The 23,902-nt window shown below is 40.9% G+C and overlaps 5 protein-coding genes and 1 non-coding gene across 6 annotated transcripts; 1 reads left to right on the top strand and 5 right to left on the bottom strand.

The window, feature by feature from the left end:
* Positions 1-693: 693 nt before the first annotated feature.
* LOC114426601 (high choriolytic enzyme 2-like) lies at positions 694-2,253 on the bottom strand. Its single transcript, XM_028394110.1, has 9 exons — positions 2,181-2,253; positions 2,030-2,081; positions 1,898-1,957; positions 1,678-1,830; positions 1,485-1,602; positions 1,221-1,399; positions 1,057-1,138; positions 849-973; positions 694-775 (listed from the first exon to the last, which is right to left on the bottom strand). The coding sequence occupies exons 1-9, from the start codon at positions 2,250-2,252 to the stop codon at positions 762-764; spliced, it is 855 nt and encodes a 284-aa protein (XP_028249911.1). The 5' UTR covers position 2,253; the 3' UTR covers positions 694-761.
* An 825-nt stretch (positions 2,254-3,078) lies between these two features.
* On the bottom strand, positions 3,079-4,807 carry LOC114426602 (low choriolytic enzyme-like). The gene is made up of 9 exons (XM_028394111.1): positions 4,728-4,807; positions 4,607-4,649; positions 4,477-4,539; positions 4,248-4,403; positions 4,020-4,137; positions 3,646-3,824; positions 3,435-3,516; positions 3,237-3,361; positions 3,079-3,155 (listed from the first exon to the last, which is right to left on the bottom strand). Exons 1-9 carry the CDS (start codon positions 4,785-4,787, stop codon positions 3,136-3,138), a joined length of 846 nt encoding a protein of 281 aa, XP_028249912.1. The 5' UTR covers positions 4,788-4,807; the 3' UTR covers positions 3,079-3,135.
* A 448-nt stretch (positions 4,808-5,255) lies between these two features.
* Positions 5,256-5,328, bottom strand: trnak-uuu (transfer RNA lysine (anticodon UUU)). The gene has a single exon. It is a non-coding gene; the product is annotated as a tRNA-Lys (tRNA).
* Positions 5,329-7,841: 2,513 nt separating this feature from the next.
* LOC114453750 (nanos homolog 2-like) lies at positions 7,842-8,529 on the bottom strand. The gene is made up of 2 exons (XM_028433645.1): positions 8,504-8,529; positions 7,842-8,394 (listed from the first exon to the last, which is right to left on the bottom strand). Exons 1-2 carry the CDS (start codon positions 8,527-8,529, stop codon positions 7,842-7,844), a joined length of 579 nt encoding a protein of 192 aa, XP_028289446.1.
* An 842-nt stretch (positions 8,530-9,371) lies between these two features.
* ankzf1 (ankyrin repeat and zinc finger peptidyl tRNA hydrolase 1) lies at positions 9,372-13,871 on the top strand. Its single transcript, XM_028393845.1, has 16 exons — positions 9,372-9,492; positions 9,808-9,951; positions 10,022-10,140; positions 10,232-10,334; positions 10,431-10,642; positions 10,716-10,825; positions 11,176-11,329; positions 11,581-11,803; positions 11,876-11,977; positions 12,054-12,224; positions 12,313-12,441; positions 12,521-12,803; positions 12,889-13,000; positions 13,085-13,252; positions 13,343-13,413; positions 13,510-13,871. The coding sequence occupies exons 2-16, from the start codon at positions 9,831-9,833 to the stop codon at positions 13,634-13,636; spliced, it is 2,205 nt and encodes a 734-aa protein (XP_028249646.1). The 5' UTR covers positions 9,372-9,492; positions 9,808-9,830; the 3' UTR covers positions 13,637-13,871.
* A 39-nt stretch (positions 13,872-13,910) lies between these two features.
* glb1l (galactosidase, beta 1-like) lies at positions 13,911-18,457 on the bottom strand. Its single transcript, XM_028393846.1, has 16 exons — positions 18,256-18,457; positions 17,888-18,057; positions 17,665-17,815; positions 17,276-17,336; positions 17,110-17,204; positions 16,862-17,042; positions 16,726-16,784; positions 16,517-16,638; positions 16,006-16,046; positions 15,773-15,891; positions 15,620-15,694; positions 15,459-15,548; positions 15,219-15,332; positions 14,903-15,034; positions 14,585-14,812; positions 13,911-14,465 (listed from the first exon to the last, which is right to left on the bottom strand). Exons 1-16 carry the CDS (start codon positions 18,319-18,321, stop codon positions 14,262-14,264), a joined length of 1,908 nt encoding a protein of 635 aa, XP_028249647.1. The 5' UTR covers positions 18,322-18,457; the 3' UTR covers positions 13,911-14,261.
* Between the last annotated feature and the right edge of the window lie 5,445 nt (positions 18,458-23,902).

Genomic DNA, 23,902 nt, shown 5'->3' with positions numbered 1-23,902 from the left:
TAGTGATGTGAAAAAAAAACAGTAAGTACTAAGCCTAATTCCCAGTAAAACATGACCTTTAGTGACAATTATAAATAGCAGTAGAAATGGTAAGCAGGAGCAACAACGATAACCAGATTTCGCCCACCAGTGAGTGATGTCACGACTGCTTGGTCCACCCTTTGGTGGTGTGGGTGGGGATCAGGAGAGTAATGGCAAAAAAGTCTTCTGTATGCAGTATAATATTATACACATTTAATATTAATATTTTAATTAACCATTTTCACAGAAAACTGAACAAACAACAGTTTTTCAGAGTGAAATTTTCGAAGGCTAATAAATGCATATTTTACCTAGAAGGAATCTCATCAGTACCCCAAAACCATGCACAAGTCAAAGAATGGACTATTAATCTTATCGTTGCATTTATTTATTTATTCTATTTAAGGTAGGCAGAAGCTGAGAAGAAAGCAAAATAATTGAGAATGTGGACATGGTGGTTAGTTGGTGTCAATAGGAAAAACTCTTGTGCTTGATGATTTTATTCATACTAGAGAATTGCAGCTTTTACTTCTTGCCTGCTCATTTATTTCAACCTAAAACAATTCATGGCAAACGTTTAAATTGTACTCAAAGATGAACATGAAATGATGACATAAATACTGCTATAGAAAAATGGAATAGCTCAAATTATTATAATGAATATCTAGTGAAGAGCAGAAGTTATAATTCAATATTCTCCCCATCTGGCAGGAGCTGACCGCAGTGTTGTTTGTATCCAGTTAGTCATTGGTACCTATAGTGACAAACAGGAAATTTAGTCAATAACTTTTTAATGTTGTGTGTGTGTGTGTATTGTGTTTACCTACCACAGTTGTATAGGACATTTATTTTATGAAGATCTAGAGCGCTTGGTCCATCACGCTGGCCAATAGGAATGTAAGGATCAGGTTTGGGGATTATTGTTGGTCCTCCATCTTCAGAGAAGGCGTATCTATATATCCGAGACATACGTGATGTAGTGATTCCCAAACATAAACACCAAACGTGATTTTGTGTTCCTAAAGAGCAGCTCACCGTCCATAGTGCATGACAGAGCTATAGTCGTATGGACTGTTAAGGTTATTTGTCATCTGTTTCCTGAAGTTATGGATATGGTCTGTCAAAAGAGAAAATTGGACATTTATCGATAAAATGGTAATTGAGTTAGGTAAATGTGGGATCTGATCATGAATCCTGACCTGGCATTATGTTTTTCCACACAATTGTGACATAGTGGTCTCGGTCTGAGCGTGACTGCTCATGTACAAAGCCAAGGGCGTGCATGAACTCGTGAGCAGCCACTCCTGACCACATGCAGCCAGGAGTCTGTAGTGACAGCGTCTGGCTGCCTCCGGTCTGCCCCAGGAACGACCAGCAGCTTCAGGAGTACGGAATAAAAAAATGATGTATCATTAGAATGCAAAATCACAACGTAAGCAGCAGTAAGCTGGAGTCATGCTCACCCATATCTAGGCTGAATATCAAGGAAGTTGGCTTCATGAGTGCGTGGAACAAATTTAATGCATGTTCCAGCAGAAATGTCCTGCATCCCAGTTTCTATGGTGATTCTGTCCATGTCGTCTAGAAGAGAGAGAAAAAAGATTTTTATTATTAAAAAAAAGCTAAGCCTCTATGTAAAATATTGAAACTTCATACCATAGAGTGGAGAGAGGATGTAGGGTATGTAGACGAATCCATCCACTGATTTAGGCCACAGACAGGTGTTTCCGGGGCAGTTTATGGCACTCCGAACATATGAGGTGGCAATATCACCCTCTCTGAAGGACAGTCCTCTGGGAGCTCCCGAAACTGATAAGAAAATCAGAATTTAATTAAGGATATGTGCAAAAAATTAAATTGTGGACAGCCTACTCACTGCTGTTGACTCCCATGATTTGGTCCATTGCAGTCATGTCATCTTGATCTGTTATTTCATCTGAACACAGAAACAATCTTATACAGAATTATTGCATGCACAGTGTAAGAGTAACGTTTTCTATGAGCCCACCTGAGTATTTCCTTTTCAGCCTCACTTTCCCCTCGTGCACTCCAGTAGTGTTCTACCATACAGAAAGAGCATGATAATTGATCCTGGCTGCAAAGCACAACAAGACAAAAAAAGGGGCATATCATCTAAAATATTTCCTCTTGGTACTGACCTTGACAGGTAGCGTGCTTACTTGGGTTAGCAAGCCAAACAAGATACCCAGAAGCATCATTGTAGAATGCATGGTTGTGTTTCAGACTGGTTTACCAGCTTCAGGCTGCTGTCTTCCAAAGCAAGAGCTAAATGAACTCCACTCACCTCCACTGACTCTATATACCCACTTCACCTCCGCTGCTCTGTACTGATTGGGCCCCTTCTCTGTGATGAAGAGCTCTCATCATGCAGTGTGTGTAATTTACTCAAGTCCATTGCTGATCCATAAACAGGTGGTCCTGATGCTGACCTTCAGGTGAGCCCTGTACTTATCGCATGTAAGATTCAGCACTTTCAGAAATGAGGCGCTCGCAGGTGTTTTGCTGTTGCATGTGCTGCTGCTCAGCACTTGCTATCAGATGAATAACCATCCACCCAGGCCAAGACACCAGCAATTTGAGTCTGACTGAACTGACAACCAGTGATTTTGTGACATGTTATCAGGCAACAGCTGTCTTGACAACAATTATTTTGTCACTTAAGCAAATGCATAAAATCCAAACCTGGTCCTTATCCAAACATTATTTTTATTCTTACCGAGGGATCACTTTCCAAGGATAATGATCGACGGAAGAATTCCATGAGTTAGCAGTTTATAAAATCTTCTTGCTGAGGTTACTGAAGTGTGTCTCAAATATGAACGTCTTTAGCCTTCCTCATATTTAGCAGCTATTTGTGCTAAATCTCTCCTTTTAATTTGATCACATGACTTGTTTAGCAACAGTACATGTACAGTATGTGACAATATTCCTGTTGACTGTGGGTGGACGAGGACGTGTGGCCTAGTTTAAACACACATGTACACGAGTTGAGTGCTATAGAAAGCTTTAATCACGAAATGGTTCTTATGATTTGACAGCAGTTTGATCGTATTGGCTTTGAGAACACTCCAGCTTCACCACAGTGCAGTTTGGTCAGTTATCATCTCTATCACCTGCAGAGAGACGGAGAAAAGTGAACATCTTCATAGCATTAATACCAATTTGTAAAACACTTCTGGATCTTTGTTACCCACCACATTTATACATTCTGTTGATTTTCAGCTTGTCGATATGGCTCAGTGAGTTTGCTTGGCCCAGCTTTATGATTTGGCTGTTTTTGGGAATTATGGTTGGCTGTCCATCCTGAGAGAAGGAATACCTAAACATATTGATATTATATGTTATAATACCTGAAATGAATTATAATGATTTACATACAAATTACTACTTACCTCCCAAAATGCATGATTGAGTCGTAGTCATATGGGAGGTCCAGACTGTCAGTCTTGAACTTCTCAAAGTTCCTCAGTCGATCTTTTGCAGGAAAAGAAAAAATAGAAAAAAAAATATTAGTAAACATTTGTTTTGATTCTGTTTTGCTATAAAGTGTAAAGTATGTTAAATCTCATTTGACAATGCCAACCTCTGCCTGCCTGATATTACCTCTCCAAATGTTGGGCCACATGATGGTGACATAGGTGTCCCGGTCGAAGCGGGACTGTTCGTGCACAAAGCCCAGGGCGTGCATTAGTTCATGAGAAATCACTCCAACCTGGAGGCACTGAGGGCTCTGCAGAGACACAGCCTGTCTTCCACCGCGCACACCAAGGTAGGACCAACACCTGGACACACACACACCCAAAGAGAGGACATCATCATTAGAACAACTTCAAGTACATATAGTTCAGTGAATTCATTTTAATCCTACTTTTTAATTTTATTTCTTGTGTCCTCTAAATGGAAAAAAAAATGTTATTCTGAAGAAATAACATTTTTAAAACCAAAACTATAGAATCTTTCCAAACAACCGCTCTCACCCAGACATCGGCTGAATGTCTATGTAGTCTCTTTGGTGAGTCCGGGGAACAAATCGCACACAGGTACCTTTCTCTATGTTCTCCATTCCTTTCTCTATCTGCTTTGTCTCCATTTCAGCTGTTCATTTGTTTAGACAGAGAGGACACAACAACAGACAACTTATAAATCAGTGAATCTCAGAAATAATCTAAAAATAATATAATGCATTTATACTGGAAAAAACATACAGTAATCAGGTGAGAGACTATATGCGATATAGACATGTCCATCCACGGATTTAGACCAGAGACAGCTGCGTGCAAAGCAGGCTTTGGAGCGCCTTCCGGTGGAAACAGCAATGTCTCCCTCTCTCAGAGTGGTAGTGCCGTCTATGATCCGGGAAACTGACACAGAAATCAGGAGATAACATTCAAGTGAGTGTTAAATTGTATGTTACACAGAAAATAAGTAACTTACCTTGGAATTCATTTGCTTTAATAATTGTATCCATTGCTGTTGCATCCTTTTGTTTTTCACGCTCTTAAAGAGAAGATTTAGTCAGTGTATGTGCTTTTACAGTTGAACTTACATTCAAATTAAAACTTACCTTTATATCCAATGGGACCCCATTGTGGACTATACAAAAAGCTCTGCAAAAAGCACAGACAGATGTTACTTATCCAGTTCATAAACTGATCTAAAGTCTCAGTGCCACAATGCATATTTACCTGAGCATGCACAGCTGAGAGAGCAGTGGAAAGCACGCCAAGGAGGATAATCTGCTCCATCTTTGCCAGTCAGATGCAACTTCACTGTTGCCATTTGACCTACACTAACACTTAGCTTTATAGGTGTTCCCAGTCTCAGTCCAGACATAATACCCATCATTATCTCAGAGAAAATTGCTAGGTAACTGTTTTTTTGTTTGTGAGTGACTTTAATCCCCAAATTAGTTTAATTCATTCATAAACAACATATCCAACAGCAGCATAATGTGAGGTCTCACTGTGTATAATGACAGCTCAACTACAATGACCCGCTTTAAATGAAATGGTTTTAATGTTTGGCACAGGTTTGGTACAATTTTAGGATTTTAGATGTCGTGTAGATTAACTTGGAGTGCTGTTTTCTCTCTATTAAAACATCGACCCATCGTTCATGTGCAACATTATATTTTTCGTTTCAAATTTAAACAAATATATTTATTAGATATTGTCATATACAAGTAGTCGAGGAAAAGGAAAAGAAAAAGCTATCGCCCGAACAGGGACTTGAACCCTGGACCCTCAGATTAAAAGTCTGATGCTCTACCGACTGAGCTATCCGGGCTCTGAGTGCGAGATCGACAAAATGTATCATACAACACATATAGTACTATGTGGGATACTATTTTGGTTTTTTAACATTAAAAACATTAATTAAATCGGCGAACAGGAACGCGTAGGGAACGTGTCAGTTTTGTGGTCGAAAATAAAACTTTAGCGTAATGCAGGAAATTACACTACATTTGAAAAATACGTTCAACATTGATTTACGCTATATTTAAAAAGGGAGCTCTGAAGTTGTTTTTTTGTTCCGACAACTAAACTGAAAAAACGTTGATTGTGAATTTATATTTTATATTTTTGGCTCAATCGCACGATTCCAGTAGGTGGCGGTAAAGCACCACCATCACGATATAAATGAAGAAGAAGAATTTTAAACCGCATGTCAACAAATCCTGCAGATGAACTACTGAAACAGGATTTTAACCCCATTTTGATGCTTTTTTAAAAAACATTTCTGACATTTTGAGAGATGTCAGTGGTAGGTTGACGCTAACGTCTTATTTAACCAAAAACAGTAGTTTAAGCTAATAGCTAGTCATAAAAGTTAGCCAAAACTTGTATTACTACAAGACCATCAATAAAAATGACATCATGTTACTAAACATGACCTCGAGTGAGTTTTAACACTTGCAGGCCAGATAAACTGTGGTGCGTTAACGCTGTAATTGTCTTACAGGAGCTGATAAAAGAGCTGCAGCATGCAATTCAGGAAAATGTTCGTAAACTGAAGGAGATCCGTGAGAAACGACGGCGTGTTGAAGAGCAGATTAATAACAGGTACTGTCGGTGTTTACAGCTTAAAGCCTACATATAAAACTGTTTAGCATTCAGTTTATCAATCAATGTTTACAGGTTTACATGAGCCAGACGTTTATTTGTAAATATAGATTCTTTGTAGAAGGATATACTTTCAGGAGAGTAACTTCAGCAAATATTGTACTTAGTGCATCTGTTAATGGTGAAACTTTAAGCTTTTCATTTGTTAAATAACATAAACTGACTTTTTACACATAGATGCATAACTCAGTCACTAAAGAAAAAGAACGGATTACAAAGATACCGAAACAGTTAATAATTTACTGCTAGGTGTGAGTATGGAGTATGCTGACTTCTTAAATATCTAATGAGTTCTGATCTGCCTTCCAGTACCAGAGAGATGAAGCAGAGGATAGATGTGATAATGGATAAAAGTGAAGTCGTGGATGTGCTGCAGGAAATTGGTCATCTGCTGCAGGAGGAGACGGACCTCTGTGATCACTTGAATGATCAAGCCTCTGCGGACAGGTATTGTGTAGCACCATGTGCATCGATGAAGAGGACATAAATGTACAGACCTACACGTGTTACCTTTTCAGGAATGAAATGAGAAGTTTAAAGGAAAGGTCAGAGCGTTACACAAGTAAGACGAGAAACCTTCTTGCTGAAATCCAGGAGGTGAAACGGTGTCTGGAAGAAGTCAAGGCTCAGAACGTTTCAGGTATGGAGAAACACTACATCCTGTTATACGTACATATAAAACAGATTTTAACATGCTGTCTGTCTTTGTTAACAGCACAGGCTCTGATCCCTGTACCATCCACAACATCAAAAAGAAAATAATGGTATTGATATTTTAGTATGTTTTGCAGATCTTGGACTCGTTTATCTTTATTTTAACTTAAATACATTGTGTTGTATAAATATATTGTCGCAATAAATCAAATATTGGATTTTATCTTGTGTCAGGAGTACTTTTTCCTTATGAGAAAACTGTTCATTTATGGCATGTATACAGCTAACCTGACAGATGAAAACAGACTTTAATACTGCCTTTATTAGGTTTGATAAAATAAAATGCCACTGATGTTAATGACACCCCTAAACCAGGAGATATTTAACAGATCTTGGCACTTGACTTAAGGCTTGATGTGGATGACCTAGCATAAAAACCCTGTCCCTTGTCTGGTTAATACTGCAAGTAGAGCAGCACTTGTAGTTTAAATAAAGACCTGCTCTGCATCCAGTTTGGTGTAACTGATTTGTTTGCTCTCCTAACAGCATTAATTATGAGTGATCAATCATAATATTTTGTCTAAAGTCTTTAGCAGGAGCCAACAGATGTAAATATTAACTGTTTATATTAAGATTGTTGATAAAAAAATATATAGCTCATAAGGAAAACATTTCTTATTTGTTTTGTTTATGTAGTTTGTTTATGTGTTTGCTGTCCAGCAGTTTAAGAGCTCGTCATCATGTTGCTACACTGACCACAAAAGCACCACAAAACACAATGATCTTTCTTACAAAATAAGCTTTTTAATATCATGCACACATCAGGAATTTTAAACATCCTTTTTCCCCCCTTTAAAAATTAAACTTTAAAAATGTTAAACATACTTTTCTAACAGGGCGGTGATGAAACTGCAGAGCAGACAGGCTGAAGTCAACATGACTGAAAGTCTGAAACTGAAATGTCTTTGTTAACATGAACACAAAACGTCTGTTGGTAATTATGTACAGTCTTCTCCGCTGTTCTCAGTCCTCCAGGTTCAGGCAGAGCGTGCCTCCCTGCAGCCTGCTCGCTCCATCCTCCCGGTGCACCTGCGGGCAGTACCTGCGCGTGTGAGCGTAGTCCCCGGTGGCGTTACAGATGGGACAGGTGTAGTTCCGGAGGATGGGACAGATGACTTTCCCGTCGCCCGATTTCAGCCTGTGTGAGCGGAACACCCGCTGAGACTCTCCGTTCTGCTTGCAGAAGGGGCAGTAGTCTGAGGAGGACCCGCTGGAGCTGATGTCCGACAGGCTGCTGGATGAGCTGGTATCTACGGAGTGCTTAGGCTTCTTCCCCCGACGCGAGCTCCGGATGCAGTGATGATACGGTGCTGGAGCTGCTGCTGCTGGATTCATCGCCAGGTCTCCGCGGTCCACCTCACGGCCGGCGTCCATCCTCTCTCTCAGCAGGGTGCTCAGGTTCATGTAGTCGTGCCACATGTTGAAGTAGACCCCGTTAGACAGGATGGAGCTCTGGACATCGACGCGTTTCTGCATGGTGGTTGTTTTTGGAGTAAAATCAGGATTGTGTCGGAGCCTCTCATATATATAGACACGTGCAGGTGCCCTTTAAACTGCAACAATGTTCCAATCCAGGTGGTCGGAGAGAAGTTTAAAAAAAGAGTTCTGTGAAGTCTGCACGCTGCCTTTCTGATGACCCCAGCTGATGCATCTCTGTCTCCGTATAGCAGCACAATGTATTTTCACTTACAGGCGAAGATGGATCAAATCAAAACAAAAACAACAAGCAAGAAAAAATGTGACTGTGATATTTTCCAAGTCATTAGTTTGTTGTGTTTGTAAGACGTTTTTTAAAAAAAGATGCCTAATCCTGTTTTTCTGTCGTTGTTTATAAGGGTTGAATCAAAGCATCAGTGATTTCATAACATGAATTATCCCAAATTATTAGGCTTGTTGTAAATGTAATTGCTGCTGGTGGCTGTTTGTGACTGAGTGATGATGATGTGTGTAAGAGTGAGAGTGTGTGTGTGTGTGTGTGTGTGTGAGAGAGAGAGAGAGAGAGAGAGAGAGAGAGAAGGGGTGTCCGCCCCCTATGCATGCATCCCTGACCTGTGCACCTGGGGACCGGCGCCGGGCTGTCTGGACTACATCAAAACAGTATTAAAAAGTATCAAGTACAAACCCGAGCAGAGCTGGACTCACACTTTTTTCTGATGATTGACCTCAAAAAGCCCGTCTTTGAAAGTAGCCTGATCTGTCACGGCCAATGGAGGTGCAGGACACAGTGAGGAGGGTGAGGAGAGGGACAGGTGAGGGTACCCAAGATTATCCTAGTCCTGTTGATCTGTATAACTTCAACAATAAAACTGTCTCTGCTGCTTTGCCTTCTTCATTTTTTTGCATCAGTGGCATTATTAGCTGACACGATAAGTATTCTTTTCCCAGCGACTAGCAGCTAGTTCTTTTCCCTAGAGCTTTATTTTGTCAGTTTTGGTCGTCAGTTTTCTTTCGGGCTCGACAATCTTTTCGTAGGTCAATTGAACGCACCATTTAGTCTTTGAACGCCACATGCTCACTCTTTTGACGCTCTTGGGCTTCCGTAGATATGTCAGGAGGTTTCACGATGGGAAGTGCCAAATGCTAATTCTGTAGCTTTTCGTAAGATCCATTTATGGTAAGACATGTGTTATTTTTAGTTTCATCAATTGTCAGCTATAATACTTGTACTGTTTTAAAAGAGCTGTTAGAAACGGGAGTGTAATGGCTGTTTACAGTACAGTACACGTGTCGTTCAAAGAGCACAAATCAGCTAAAACAGTACACAATTGGTTAGGTGTTGTTCCAAGCTCATGGAGAAATGTTGTCATGGAAGCACACAAATATTATTATTGATGTGTTCGAACCAAAAGTAGCCTATAAATAACTCAAAACAAGTTATAGTATGATAGTATGTATGTTTATCGTATGTTTCTCTGTATTATTCTGACAGGTTGGCAGATATAAAAATACACTATGACTACTTCTGCCGCCTGTCGCTCCATTTTTGACTTGTGTTCAAGTGATGAAGCTTTTGGACTGAAAGAGGTGAACCCCATCCTCAAGGAGGCTGTAAACAATGATCCAGATTCACTGTGTATGTATGAATTGTTGCTTCATGCTCTAAACAAAGACAGCATGCTTAATTCCAGTTCTATCTAACACAGGTGTGAAAGATAAAAGTCCAGAGGATGACAGACAAGAAGAGTGCAGCCTGCTTAGAGAGGTGTCAGACAAAATGGTCTGCTCAGCCTGCAAGTGCCCCTTTATTAACCGTGAGGAACAGGTGACCACACACACACACTCTACTCATTCATTCACAAAAGACATGGGGAAGTGTTGAAGATCTGTTTATGAAGGTGTGTTGTGTGTTGCAGAGGGAGCACTACAAGCTTGACTGGCATCGGTTTAACTTGAGACAAAAGATGGCTGGACTGCTTCCCCTCACAGCAGAGGAGTTTGAGAGAAAGACTGGAGCTGGTGAAGACACTTGCACATTTAAGACAGAGTTTAAAAGGAAAAGAAGCTGCTAAAGTGACTGTAAATGGCTCATGGAGTTTCTGTTGTGTCTTACAGGGGATTTGTCGAGTATTTCTGGCTCGGAGTCTGATTCTGATGAAGAAGATTCAGATAGCAATGTTGGAGGAACAAGCAGTAATGTTACTGGCACAGATAATGAAAGCTCAGGTGATACCTGCTTAATTAATGGTCGCTTCTCCATCAAGGTTGTTTTCCAAAACGCAGCAGGAGAGTATCTGTCAGTCTACCGCTGTGCGCTGCAGGGAAAGGTATGGCAGCCTCAGCAGGTACAGCGGTGTGTAATCTGTATTTCTGTAAAAACTAATATGATTGCTGTTTCAGTCAGATGATGAGCTGGATGCAGGATCCTCCCTTAAGGCCATACATAAAAAGACTGTGTGGGTCATTCTAATGACAGGTGGAGGACACTTTGCTGGTGCTGTATTTGAAGGGTAAGCAGAGTTTTTGCTGGTTTGTTATCTACACTTAAGATTGCTATGGTGCAATAACATGACAGGGTACAAAGGTCTGTAAGCATCTACCCAGCACAATGTATTTATGTTTTGTGGTGTAAGAAGTGTTCAGACTCTTTAATACTGCAGGATAAAAGTCCTGCATGTTAGATCAGTAGGATGCGGCTGAAGCTGCTGCTGGAGGAGCTAGCTGGAACTATTTTATACACAGTTTTTATATAGTGCAGCGGCAGATAAGCCAGTCTGATGTTTCTGTGGAGTTTAAGTATGAAGTTGTGAATTGTATAGTGTGTGTTATTAAATGCACTTCAACACTGTTTACGTTACAGAAAGCAAGTCCTTCAGCATAAGACTTTTCATCGATACACAGTGCGAGCAAAGCGAGGCACAGCTCAAGGACTCAGAGATTCTCAAAACCGCAGCCACGCACCGAAGTCTGCAGGAGCTGCTCTGAGGCGACACAATGAGGCAGCACTAGTCAAGGCAAGGTTACAGTCAATTTACCAGTGCTGTCCTTTGTCTTTTTCTGTTAACATTTCTGTATGTGCAGAGTGAAAACAATCTAGACAGAGTGTTACCCGTCTATAAGAGTTGCTAATGTGCTTTTGTGAGGATGTGTTGGCGCAGCCACAGGGCCAGAGTCATTTTAATAGAAACATCTGTGGCTTTTGTTGTAGATTGATTACATTTTAAGTGTGGCTTCAGGTTTTCAAGGCTTCTTTAACTTTTTGTAGGACATTCAGGATCTTCTGGTAACCTGGGCCGAACACTTAAAAGAGGCCTCTGCAATATTTGTACGTGCCCCGAGCTACAACAAGACCATCTTTTTTGGTGGTCGTGCAGCTCCTCTCGACAAAAAAGATCCCAGGGTCCGCACACTCCCCTTCGCCACACGCAGGGCAACTTTTCGAGAGGTACAAAGGGTACATGAGATGCTTTCTGCTGTTCATGTGTATGGTAAGCTGAACTACACTTTGGAATGATAGCATGTTGTCGGCCAGGATATGACCATTAAATGTCTTATGACAGGGAAAGACTTGTCTGCAGCCTTCAGTCCATCTAAGAAGGTGTGGAAGCAGCCCGTCAAAACTACAGCACAGATAAACACAGAACAGAGAGAGGCAGAGAAAGGTATGCTTAAATTGTTTTTGGATAATATATAAGGGCAATGTTACTAAAATCTGATGTGTATTGATCCTGGAATCAGCACAAGAAAACCAGGAAAGTTCAACTGAAGAAGAAAATGGAGAGATCCAGCTTGAGATGGTGGAGATGACATTAGGAACCCTGGACCTCAGGGAGTCTGAAATCTATCCCTCCAAACACAAGAAGAGGAGGAGAAGGAGAAAGAAGGAGGAGGCCAAGCTGCCAAGTGATGGTAGGTCTGATCCAGGTTGTCATCACACATTTGTCATGCTTATTTATCGCTCAAATGTTCTGCAACATTTCGCAAATCTCTTTTCCAGCTGAGACAGAATTAAATAAAGCAGAAACGGACGAGCCAGAAGCTATGCCAGCAGACGATACCTCTCAAGAGATGCAATCAAAGTGCAAGAACAAGAAGAGGAAACCACAGAATAAGAAGGAACTGGATGGTGAAGAAGGGCTTATATACCTCTGTAATTGGTCTGTTGCTTATCCTAAATGCCATTTATTTATCGTTCTTGTTGTTAGACATTGTTGACGAGCCGCTCGATTATGGCCTGAGGGATTCACTCTTCACAGCCTGCAAAGTCGGAGATGTGGATTCTTTATGCGACCTTCTCCAACTACCCAGAGAAATAGCAGAGCATGCAGAGCAGTCAGAGAGCTACCCTGCTGATGTCTCAAGTCCTCTACTGCTACTTAATAAGCCCATAGACTCATCAGGGTTCACTTTGCTGCATGTAGCTGCAGCAGCTGCTCAGAAGGCAGTGGTCAGGCTGCTTCTGGATGCAGGAGCAGACCCAGCCTGCAGGTAAAACAAATGTCATTGTCACTATTGGCAGCAACCGTAATTAAAACTGTGGACATATTCCAAGGCTTATTCCTTCCTTTTACAGGGATAACAAAGGGCAGACTCCGTATATTGTGTCTCCTGACAAGGACACGAGGAATGTCTTCCGTAAATACATGGGTGAGAATCCTGACAAATATGACTACATCAAGGCACAGGTAAGACTGAACCGGCTTAACTTTTCATATGTAACGCATTAAATGCAAGCATTCGACTCATTGCTTTCACCTGTGCCTCTCAAGGTCCCTGGGCCACTAACGGCAGAGATTGAGTCTAAAAAAGTGGAGAAGAAAAAGGCTCAAAAGGAACAAAGAAAACAGCGAGAAAAGGAACAGAAAGAAGAGAAGAGGAAACAAGAGTTAGAGATAGAGGAAAGGAAGAGGTTTGCATCTCTGACTGATCGTGAAAAGGTCAGTAAATGTGTATGTGATCAGTGATAGTCTGCACACTTTGCTCATGTAGGTGAATGTTTGGAAATGTTCTTTCTTTGCTGTTTATAGAGAGCTCTGGCAGCAGAGAGAAGGTTAGCAGAGCAAGTAACTGCAACAGGAGTCAGCATCACTAATGTCAAGTAAGTTCCATCCTTTTGCTCTTATCAAGCTGTGTTCTACTCATAATAGACTATATTTGTTTGTGTCTTTGTCTGTGTGGTTGTTTTTGTCACCAGGAGGTGCTGGACATGTGGGGAATCTCTGCTTGGGAAGATCCCATTTCAGTATCTGGAGTATTCATTCTGCAGTCCTCGTTGTGTCCAAGCTCATCGAAAAGCAAATGCTCCCCCCAGCAAAAACTGACACCTATATGGAAAAATGACCTCATTTAAACTACAAGCCAATTTTGTAAAGCTCTAACAAGGCAGGGTCTTTAATTTTCAACAGTAAACACACATTTCCAAATAATTATGGCAAAAGATTTTAGAAAACTACATATACTGTACCAAGATGTAAAGAAATTAATGTACAATTTATTTACAGTAGGCGCAATTATGAAAAAGACCAAATAATACTAATAATAAAACTGTAAAGAATATTTATAATTTGTCATTTCATCACATGACTGTGAAGCTGCCAGTATTAGATTGTGTCAGATAAAGACTGCTACATATGAGTTGCTGACAAATGAGAATGAAAATGCCAAAAAATTAATGTGAGGAGGCACAGACTGTGTAAAAGGAATGAACGTAGCCATCGTGAAATGAACAGCTGATTTGTGGATTACTGTTTCTGAAGCTTTGGTTTCATACAATGATTAGAATTGACTTAAAACTCAAATCAAATCAAACGAGAAGTATGTATGTGCCCCCTGCTGGCACATTGAGAGATTGGCACTTGAAGGCACTGACACTGGAGGATATATCCACCCCTTAATACAATATATGAAAACAAAGCATGCAAAGCAAGATTCATTCAGTGGTTTCTGTCAGGACTTCACAGCTGTGATGTTGAGCTGAGGTCTGTCCATAAAGAGAAGCCGTAAGTGTGGCGGGGCTCCTTCCAGCTCCAGAACTGTGATGTTGTTGGGCAGCCTGGTGCTGAGCAGAGGTCCAGGAACATACAGAGTCTGCTGAGGACCCTTGGTCGGCCAGTAACGTCCCAAGTTCACACCATTTATCCAAACCTGTCCCTGAATTTTGAAAAACAAACAAAAAATAATGTTAGTAACCAAAACGATTTATTTCAACTAGAAAACCTCCACATAAGAATACAGCTGTCTCCTGGATATTTCCTCAGTAACTCTGTTACCTTTGTCCACTCATTGAGCTTGAGAAAGCTGTCCCATTGCAGGCCATTTGGCTGTAACGTCCCTTTGTAGAAGATGGGTCCAACTGAAGGTGCTCTGTGAGGTGTGTGGATGTCCTTTTTACTGTCTGAATGAGGCCATCCACTAGCAATGGCTCCATCAATGTCCAAAGGGTAAATCTTCCAGTCAGTGAGAACGTCTTTACCCAGGATCAAGTTGCTCAACAGGCCCTAGAATACACACGTGGTAAGAAGAGTCTGTGAGTTTTTCCATACTGTATTGTGAAATAATGTGTTGGTGATTTAACACTGTAGTCTTGCCTTGTAGTCATTGATCTTGCTGCCAAAGTTAACCCTGCCCATGTTCTCAACCAGAATGTCCACTGTGTCCCCCTGCTGACCAGTCACATTCATAACCAGTGTAGTGTCTCTCTCCAGCAGGCCCTGGAAAACCTGTTCATACAGACAAACATACACCCTAGATCATAATTATGAATATATATAATAAAATAATACTAGATATTCATACTGAGAACCTGAAATTGCAGTTTGTGACATAAACAAACAAGCTCTGCCTTAAGCTGTGAATCTGTTACTCTGATTGGCTAGACAACAAAAGTTCACTGTAAGCCCTTACCCCATTGACGGACACATATGCACGGTCATGAACTCCATTCAGTGGAGAGATAAGTGGCGTGGGCTCTGAGAGGTCCCGGGGCAGCGTTGTCCGATAGAGCATGTATCCATAGTACTGAACACAATGGACATGACAGGTTACAGACACCAATAGTCTAGAAGTTCTACGTGTTTAAAGAGGTTTGCTGTCACTACAAAGCTAATCTCCCTTCTGTTGTTGCCCCTCAGACAGGCGCCATACCTGTTTCATCTCTTCAAATGTCAGCGGATACTCAGATTTGACTGGCCCCAGAGGTGAAATGGTGTTCAACAGACTGCTGATGTTTCCAACCTGTAAAGATGCATCTCTATTAGACACTGTTAAAACATGCTTCCCATCAACATTATTTTCATTTATATTACCTTCTTAAGGGTCACAAAGCCGTAAGCAAACTTGGGTGTTGCTGGTGGCAGTGGGCCAGAGGGCACCTCTCTAAACTGATTAAAACAGTGAAGGATGAATCACATCGTAATCAGGACTGCAGCCTTAGTGGGTGGCCATTGAATCATTTGTACCTGTGTTATGACATCTCTGATGGCCAGCAGCTTCTCTGTGGGGTCTCCTGCTTCAGTCAGCGGGGCGTCGTAATCATAGCTTGTCACAACTGAGCGGAATCTGGTGTCATGATCAGCACCTTGGTGAGAACAGCAGAGCGTAACAGAAGGCCACTGCGGTGCCAGCTGAGCTTTTATCTTTTGTGTAAAGCATGTAAACAGAGATCTGATTTAACACTGAAAAATGATTTTACCATTCCAGTATCCAAAATTAGTCCCTCCTTCAAACATGTACCTGAAAAGAAAGAGAGGTAGAAAACATTATTTCAGACAAATGCAACAAAAGCAAAAGGTGACTTCTATCCATGTCTTGGTGGCAGTTTACAATATGATGATAAGTGGTGCATGTTAAGAGATGAGGCTGTTTTATTGCTGTCAGCAGATGTCATAAGACTAAAGCTGCCTGTACAGTTCATGGATCCTTGTACTGCCTGTGTATCTAGTACCTGACTCGCTGTAGCTTCTCTGGAAACACCATATGTCACATGTTTTGCACTCGAAGGCACGTCCTTCAGTACACAATGTGTGAATTAATCAATCAGAAGTCACTTTTACACAACCTAACACATACTCTCCTCCTACAATCTAGTGGTTTTGGTCTTTATATGGAAATTGATGAAAGAAAAATCTATCCTTCTCATTTAACTGAATTTGAACAGAAGGTGGGGAAAGCTTGGTAGGACTGAGGGACTGGGGGAGACATACATGTTGACGTTGGCCCCCATGGTTAGCATTTCTCCTAGAACTCTGCTGACCTTCTGAGCATCAACCACAGCGTGCGGATCTCCCCAGTGGTCCAACCAGCCGGTGTAGAACTCAGAGTTCACCTGTAACATCATTTAATACATGCTTCAAAGATATTTACCATAAATGTATGTTAAAGTTGACGATTAGTGAATTTAAATGTAACAAACCAGGGGTCCCCGAGGTTCAAATCTTCTTTGCCGTTTGAAGGCTGCGGTGATGTTGGTGTCTGAAACAAAAATCAATATCAGACATGAATACTTTCTCCAGAAATTATAACATAGATGCTGTTAACTTCTTACCAACCTGTGCCAAAGTCTACAGTTGCATACAATCCTTCCAGAGTCCCACATGTCATTTCTTTGTCTGTATTTCCATCTGTGGTAAACAGGACGGTGTCTTCCCCAAGAAAGAAGCGAAACAGAGTTCGCAGGTGGCGCATGTAGTTGTAGTCACAAGCGAAATAGCTTCCATATTCATTCTCAACCTGCAGGCGAGATGAGTCATTACAATATGTACAACATACATATACAATTAAAGGTTCGGTGCACTACCTGGACAGTGATGATGTTGCCCCCGTTGATGTAGAGCCATTGTTTCACTTTGGGGAGGAGAACAGCAAGCCAGTTGCTGACTGCCTGCACATAGTCTGGAGGACAGGAACACTAATCAATGGAATACCACATTTAAAAAAGTCACACACATAGATCGGTGCTTTACCTGTGTCTGCTGAGCGAAGGATGATGTTTGGCTTCTGAAGTAACCAAGCTGGCAATCCACCCTGGAAATGGAAGTCAATAACTTTTGTTTCAGGTAATTGAACATTGCATGTGTGAACTATTTTCAAATGATGATGATGATATCACAGCTGCTGCTGGAACACTTTGTGGATGTCTAAGAAGGTATGACTGCTGGACTAAGTGTGTGAATGTTGAAGGGGACTATGTTGTTGTTTATGTGATAAAACATGCAGCATTATTTTCACTCTGGTTACAGAGATGTCTACAAATCTGATTCTTTTGTGGTGTTTTATGCAAACAGGATTCATAGTGGTATGTTTTCATTGTGTGGCACTTAGATCTGAATACTTCTCTTGAATACTTTCTCACCATTTCCCATTCTGCACAGATGTACGGTCCAGGACGCAGGATGACCAGAAGACCTGTTTGGTTGGCCAGATCCAAGAAATGCTCTAAATCTCTGTCCCCTGTGAAGTTGTGGACGCCCTGAATAGGTTCATGGAAGTTCCAGGGTACATACCTGTGTACCAGCAGAGTGAAGATAAACAAACAAGCCACAAAGGCACAACAGTAAGTGATGTGATCAGCTTACACTTGGACAGCATTGAGTCCTGTCATGTACATCTTCATGAGCCGGTCCTTCCAGTAGTAGCGTGGGATCCTGGAGTAGTGGATGCTCCCTGAGATGTACCGGAAAGGTTGCCCATCTTTCAAAAAGCAGTTGTTTTTGTAGTCTATGGAGAAAGATCTTTTCCCTGAGACCTGCAGAGGAAGTATTTTGTCAATATTTTGTCAATTCTGGGTCCAGAAACACACAGTGACATCATCTGGACAGATGTAAGAACATCTGTCTACAGGTGAAATATGGTTACGTTTATTTAAAGAAATACTTCCTCTTTTAAAGAAAGAGGCACCATAAATGTTCAGCTGACTATGATTAGTAGTGAACTTGCTTCTTACCAAGTTTCCACTCACAGCTGAACAGCCAAGAATCACTGAAGAGAGGAGAAAGATAGCAGCAGCCATGTCCGCTGCCTCTCTGTGACCCCCAAACCTAAAACATCACTAATCTTCTTCAGCTGCATAAACTGTACTACTGCAGTGCCCTCTCTTACTGTAACTACTCTGTTATCTGCGGAACCAACATTACAGGCAGCGTCCTTCCCTCCTCTAAAGCGCCGTCATGTGATTTTCATTTGGCTTCCTGCAGGGTCCTAACGCCCGCCGGGTTCACCTGAGGAGAATCCTGATGCCCATCAGTGGATCAATGAATTGTGACGTTCCTCTACATATACTGCATTATTTGGTAGTGACGAAGACATGTGATTAATTACTACATGATGGCTGTAATTTAAAGGCGAAATAAAAACAAAGTAATCGTGTATGTGCAGCCCAAATAAATAATGAAAATAACTCTAATTATATCTTCAAAGTAATTAAAATTTTATCTTAAAATGTCATTTGGATTTAATTATATAAAAAAAATACCCCACAATATGTCAGATTAATTAATATTATAAAACTTTAGCACTTTTCCATTGTTGATGCTAGGCCATATCTACACATAATAACACAGTCAAGACATAAAATCTATAAATAGATAGTAAATAATATATAATGAGCTAAATATACAACTGTGTAAAAAAGAAACCCTGGCCACTATATGACATAATGCTTTCACAACATGCTATGCATTATGTAGGTTGAGAACAATTCCCATTGTGTTTGGCATGGCAAGATAACAAAGCAAACCGTTCAGGAACGGTTTGCTTTATTATAGCTTTACAGCCCAGCTCTGTGTCTGTGCATCTTTTCACGGTGTTTGGGTAATAATTAGGTGTCAGTCAACCCTGACATGTTCGATAAAGGATTTATTTTTAAATAACTTTTCCACTAGCTTTGGAAAATTACTATTATATTCCTTATTGATTTTTTTTTGTTTGTTTGTTTTTTGTTAAAACTGATACCTTGTTTTACTATGATGACTTTATTTACAAGGAGCCAACTCCTAAGATTGTGGGTGATGATGCTCTCCTCTTAAGGACACTAGATGGCGCTTCAATACTTTGTGTGTTTAGAGATTGATGGTTAATTGAATTAGACTGTGTACATTTCTTTTAGTGGATCAGTGTTATTGTTTAATTGCTTCAGAAAAGCATTTTAGCATTTTATCATTTTGCACCCATTTAAATCTGTCAGATATAAAACAGGAAGCGTTTTGAGTGAGCTGCTTGCAGGACACATGGTCTGCACCCCTATTGTGGTTACAGAGAGCCTTTAAGTGGCTGCTGTTGTAATGAGAACAACCGTTTATCTCTGTCTGACATGTAAACACTGGCAGTTAATCCTGCTCATTTAGCTTACTAATGCCTGCATCTGCCTGCTGCTCTGTCATTATGTTCATATGGTTACATACACACATTGCAGATGCTTTTACTTTTTTTTCCTCAGTTCCATCCTCTTTGCAGTAATCACTGTCTTAACAGTAATCACATTTCCGGCCTCTTTATTCATCAGTCTGCATTTTAGGAAAATTGAAAGGGGGGCGCTCACAATCGCTAATGGCACCTGATCTCGACTGCAGATAGGACAAATGCTCCGGCTCTGTGGCTCATTAGGGTACTGTCAGACGCAGTTAATTGTCCTGGGAATGAGAGGAAGAATGACATACACAGGCTTGTAATTTTATTATGAGTGTGATAGTGCCTGAGAAGAGCTTGTCAGTATCCTGTCTTGGAAGCCCCTGAGCTTGTGGAAAATGGATGTTCAAACCACAAACGAGCCATTGGCTAATGCACTGAGGGCAGCACCAATTACTGAGACACTATAGTAGAAGTGGAGATCTGAACAGACACCAAAGAGACTAAACTTGCTGTTATGTCTATGTTAGATAAGAAGCTATGCTCATTATAGTACACGCAGATATTATTTGAAAACATAACCTATAAAGGTGCAGCCAGCCAGACCCTCCTACAACGATGGAGAGGCCTGCCCATATTATGTGTTGGGAGGCCCAGACCAACACTCACCCTGGGCTTGGGCGTCACCTCAATGAAGTCATCTCCCCAGAGTCTGTAATTAGATTGAGCCATCCCTTCTGTCCCTCCACCCCCCCAGAATAAGCCCCCTTTGTTGTCTCTGGTGGAAGCAGGTGGATTCAGATACCCCCTGCCCCCGCACGCTCCCACCTCCCACAAATACAGTTCATTCAGAACAGCTGACAGTAAAAGGGACCTCCACCACTTTTTAATTGTCAGCTGGTAAAATGTTTAAAATGGATATTGCATATTTGTATTTGCAATATTTTGCCATTGAGCTTTAAATCCAATTTTAAGAAATTATTTTTACACTGTAGTTACCTATGCTGACCCACCACTCAACAGAATGCAGCTGCTCAGTTTATTAACAGGTAGCACAGAGATGTGCAGCAGCCTTTGCTGCTCCCACTGATTTTGTGTGATACGTATTGTATTCATGGTCTTGTCCTATCCTATTAGGGTTAGGGTGACCTTTTGACCCCTAAATGTTTGTGCTCATAAGTCCTACCTTACTCCTTGTTACTGCAAAATCCTGCCTGATCTGAACATATAAGGTAAATCTCACTAATGAGTCTCATAGTGGGGGAATCTAAATCCTTATGATTCACACTGTTGAATCATATAATATGAGACTGCAAAGTACCCCACAGCTCTCTATATCAGTCCTGAGCTCAGGATACAGTGAAGAATGTACCTCCTGTGTTTTCTCAGGCTCTGAATGACCGGTGAGTCACTGCTGGCCTCACTGAGGCTAATACTCTGGACTCTGAGAGAAGCTGCTTCTCAGAAACTAAACAATAAACAAAAACATACCATAACCATGACAGACCTCTGCTGCTATGTTGGCTATGTTGGTTGACTGGTTTAATTCAGTTAAAGTTAAAGTTTGCATGATTGGCATATAGTTTTTTAAGCAATTAAGCCCCAAATAAGAACATGGATGGGGAGTAGAACCATACTGTGGGAGCATTGTAATATGAAGCTTGATAAACAAACAGGAAGTTGACAGTGTGTGGGGGCATGGGAAGAGTGTAAGTTAGTCCTTATTCCTCAGTATCAGAGATGGTGTGGTATGCATTTAGGGTGCAAGCATGTCTGGGGAGGAATGTTTGTGGTGAGATGTATTGTGACTTCCTGCTCCTCAGCCTCACAGTGGCCTCGTATGTCATTTTAATCACAGTGATGAACATCTTTCTTAAATTCTTTGACCTTTCATTTGTAGTAGTAGGATGATTGGGGGCGGGGCTATATGCATGTTAGTTGTTAGTTAGACATCTGTGGTCCCCAGTGGATTAATCACAATGGCTTTGGTGATCTCCTGGCTTTTGTTTTTAACAAGTCTGTCTCATTAAGACAAATTGCCATGAAATGTAATGACTGTAGTGGTTCCATGACTTGCCATTACTCATTTGTTCAATGTGTAGCTGAATATTTGCAAAAATTTGCAAAGAATAATGCTTTCTTTTTGCCTCAGCTGTGCAGTATCCAATGTTAACTAGCTAATGTTAGCACTCCCACAAGCTAAATACGCACACTTATAATATATTTACATTATAAGTCTATAAATTGATGGATCTGATTTCAGTCACCACTTGGTTCATTTCAGCCAAACATCAGCAAAACCGAACTGCTAACATAGCTTTTAACTTTAATGTATTTTACTTGTTTAAATAATTAAAGCTTATTATTACCTTTTTAGTTTCTAATTGTATAACTGTACTGCTTATATGCACTTGTTTGTAAAAAGAACAGAAGAAAACAGCTGTAATCTAATACACTGAATTGTTTTCGCTTATATATTTTTGGCCTTTCCTCAGGTCTCACAATATACACATATTGTTGAGACTGCTGTGAGTAATGCTGTCAATTGGAGACCAGTCAGCTGTGTGATGTTTCAGGATGGGTCTCATAATTCAATAAATGCTGCAACAGGATTCGTTATTGACCGTATTTACACATTAATGCGATGCTGCCTGCCAAAGTGATGCCATAAAGATTGAATCACCTTTGTTTGATATTATTAGATGTTCCATTTTTGCTCCAATGTTTCTTCTCTCCTTATTTCATCCATCATCAATCAATTTTAACACCTCACGTCCCCCGCCTCCCAACAGCCTGATCCACTGTTTCCCTTATCACATCAATGACCACATCAATTTCATCAGTAAGAAACATTACAGCATTACTCACCTTTCTGTAAATGACTTCATGTGTCACTAATAAATTAACATATTATTCCTATTATTGTCATAAGATAATACTATGTATGTATAACACTATTCTTCCAGTTAAAATCAGCTTTATCAATGGTATTGATACCTTGTTTAGTATGCAGGTAACACTGCCTCCATCTTGTGTGGCTGAATAACTGGAGTCTGGATTGGACTCCATAATATTGACATGACAATCTGCATAAATCATACAAAGCAGCTGATACCCATGACAACTCAGGGTTGATCAATAGTAGTGATTGCTGTTCGCTATTCTGTGGCAGTAATAGATGGATTGGTGCTTTTTCTATAATCAAACCTCCTCCAGTTAAGTGATTATGGTTGACTTGTGATTGACAGCCCATGGCTTCAGAGAGTCACTCCCAGTCTGCAGGGCCTCACATCACATGTGCTCATGCATATCCTTTTATTTGACAAGAGGCTGCAGCGAGCATCTCCACCTGACCTGAATGAGGCTTTTTTGGGGTCATCCCAGCTACTCTGTCTCCATTACTCCTTAATTCCTCACATACCATCCTGAGTTTTCACTCTTTATCGGATGTTTATGTGTCAGAATCTGTGGATTGATCGCAAATAGTCACATGGCCTAGGCTGTTTAGTGGAGTCCATGAAAAAACAGGCTTCCATGAATATTGCTTTGGCTGTTGGTATGTGACCACTGTTTGTGGTCATGGAGGCCATTTCAGCCCACAGATCTTCCCACAAATGGACCGCACATATTACAGTGTAAAAGCAGGAAGTGGGGAGGGAGGGGGCAAAGATTGTACACTGGATGTGTGCTGCCCTGAGGCGTTTCATTTTAAAGCTTGTAAAATGGGTACACATTGCCATTATATTTCCCCTTTACGTTTCCCCTTCTCCACATTCTCAAATACGTCTTCCTGCTTTTTGAAAACTTCACATACTGACTGCCACGGTTGCTTTTTTAAGAGGTAGAGACCCGCCTCCCACCCATGACCCTGTACTACAAGACAAACCGGGTTCAGAAGATGAATGGATGGATAAATTGGCTGAAGTTATGTTTTATGAGGCAGGTATCCCTTTTATGTACGTTTATCTTTTAACTATATCTTAATACTTCCCTGAAACTGAGAGCAATGTGTTGAAAAGTGGTCTAGGGTCCTCCATATATCATCAGTGGTAGCCATTTTTCTGCTGCACTGATTGTTCTTCTGAATCTGCTCCAAAGAAGAAGAGTCGTCACTGCTCACACTTCATCCGCACAGCCTCAGACGACACCACAGCAGCACATGTTGACTTGCTGCAGGAGTCAAGAACTGCAGGTCTACGATCCTTGTCCCTTCCCCCAGGCCCTCTGGGGAGCATGATGACCAAATG

The sequence above is a fragment of the Parambassis ranga genome, chromosome 21, assembly GCF_900634625.1.
Source record: "Parambassis ranga chromosome 21, fParRan2.1, whole genome shotgun sequence".
Taxonomy (NCBI): Eukaryota; Metazoa; Chordata; class Actinopteri; family Ambassidae; genus Parambassis; species Parambassis ranga.
The sequence above is the reverse complement of the archived record's forward strand: the minus strand, read 5'-3'. Positions and strand labels throughout refer to the sequence as shown.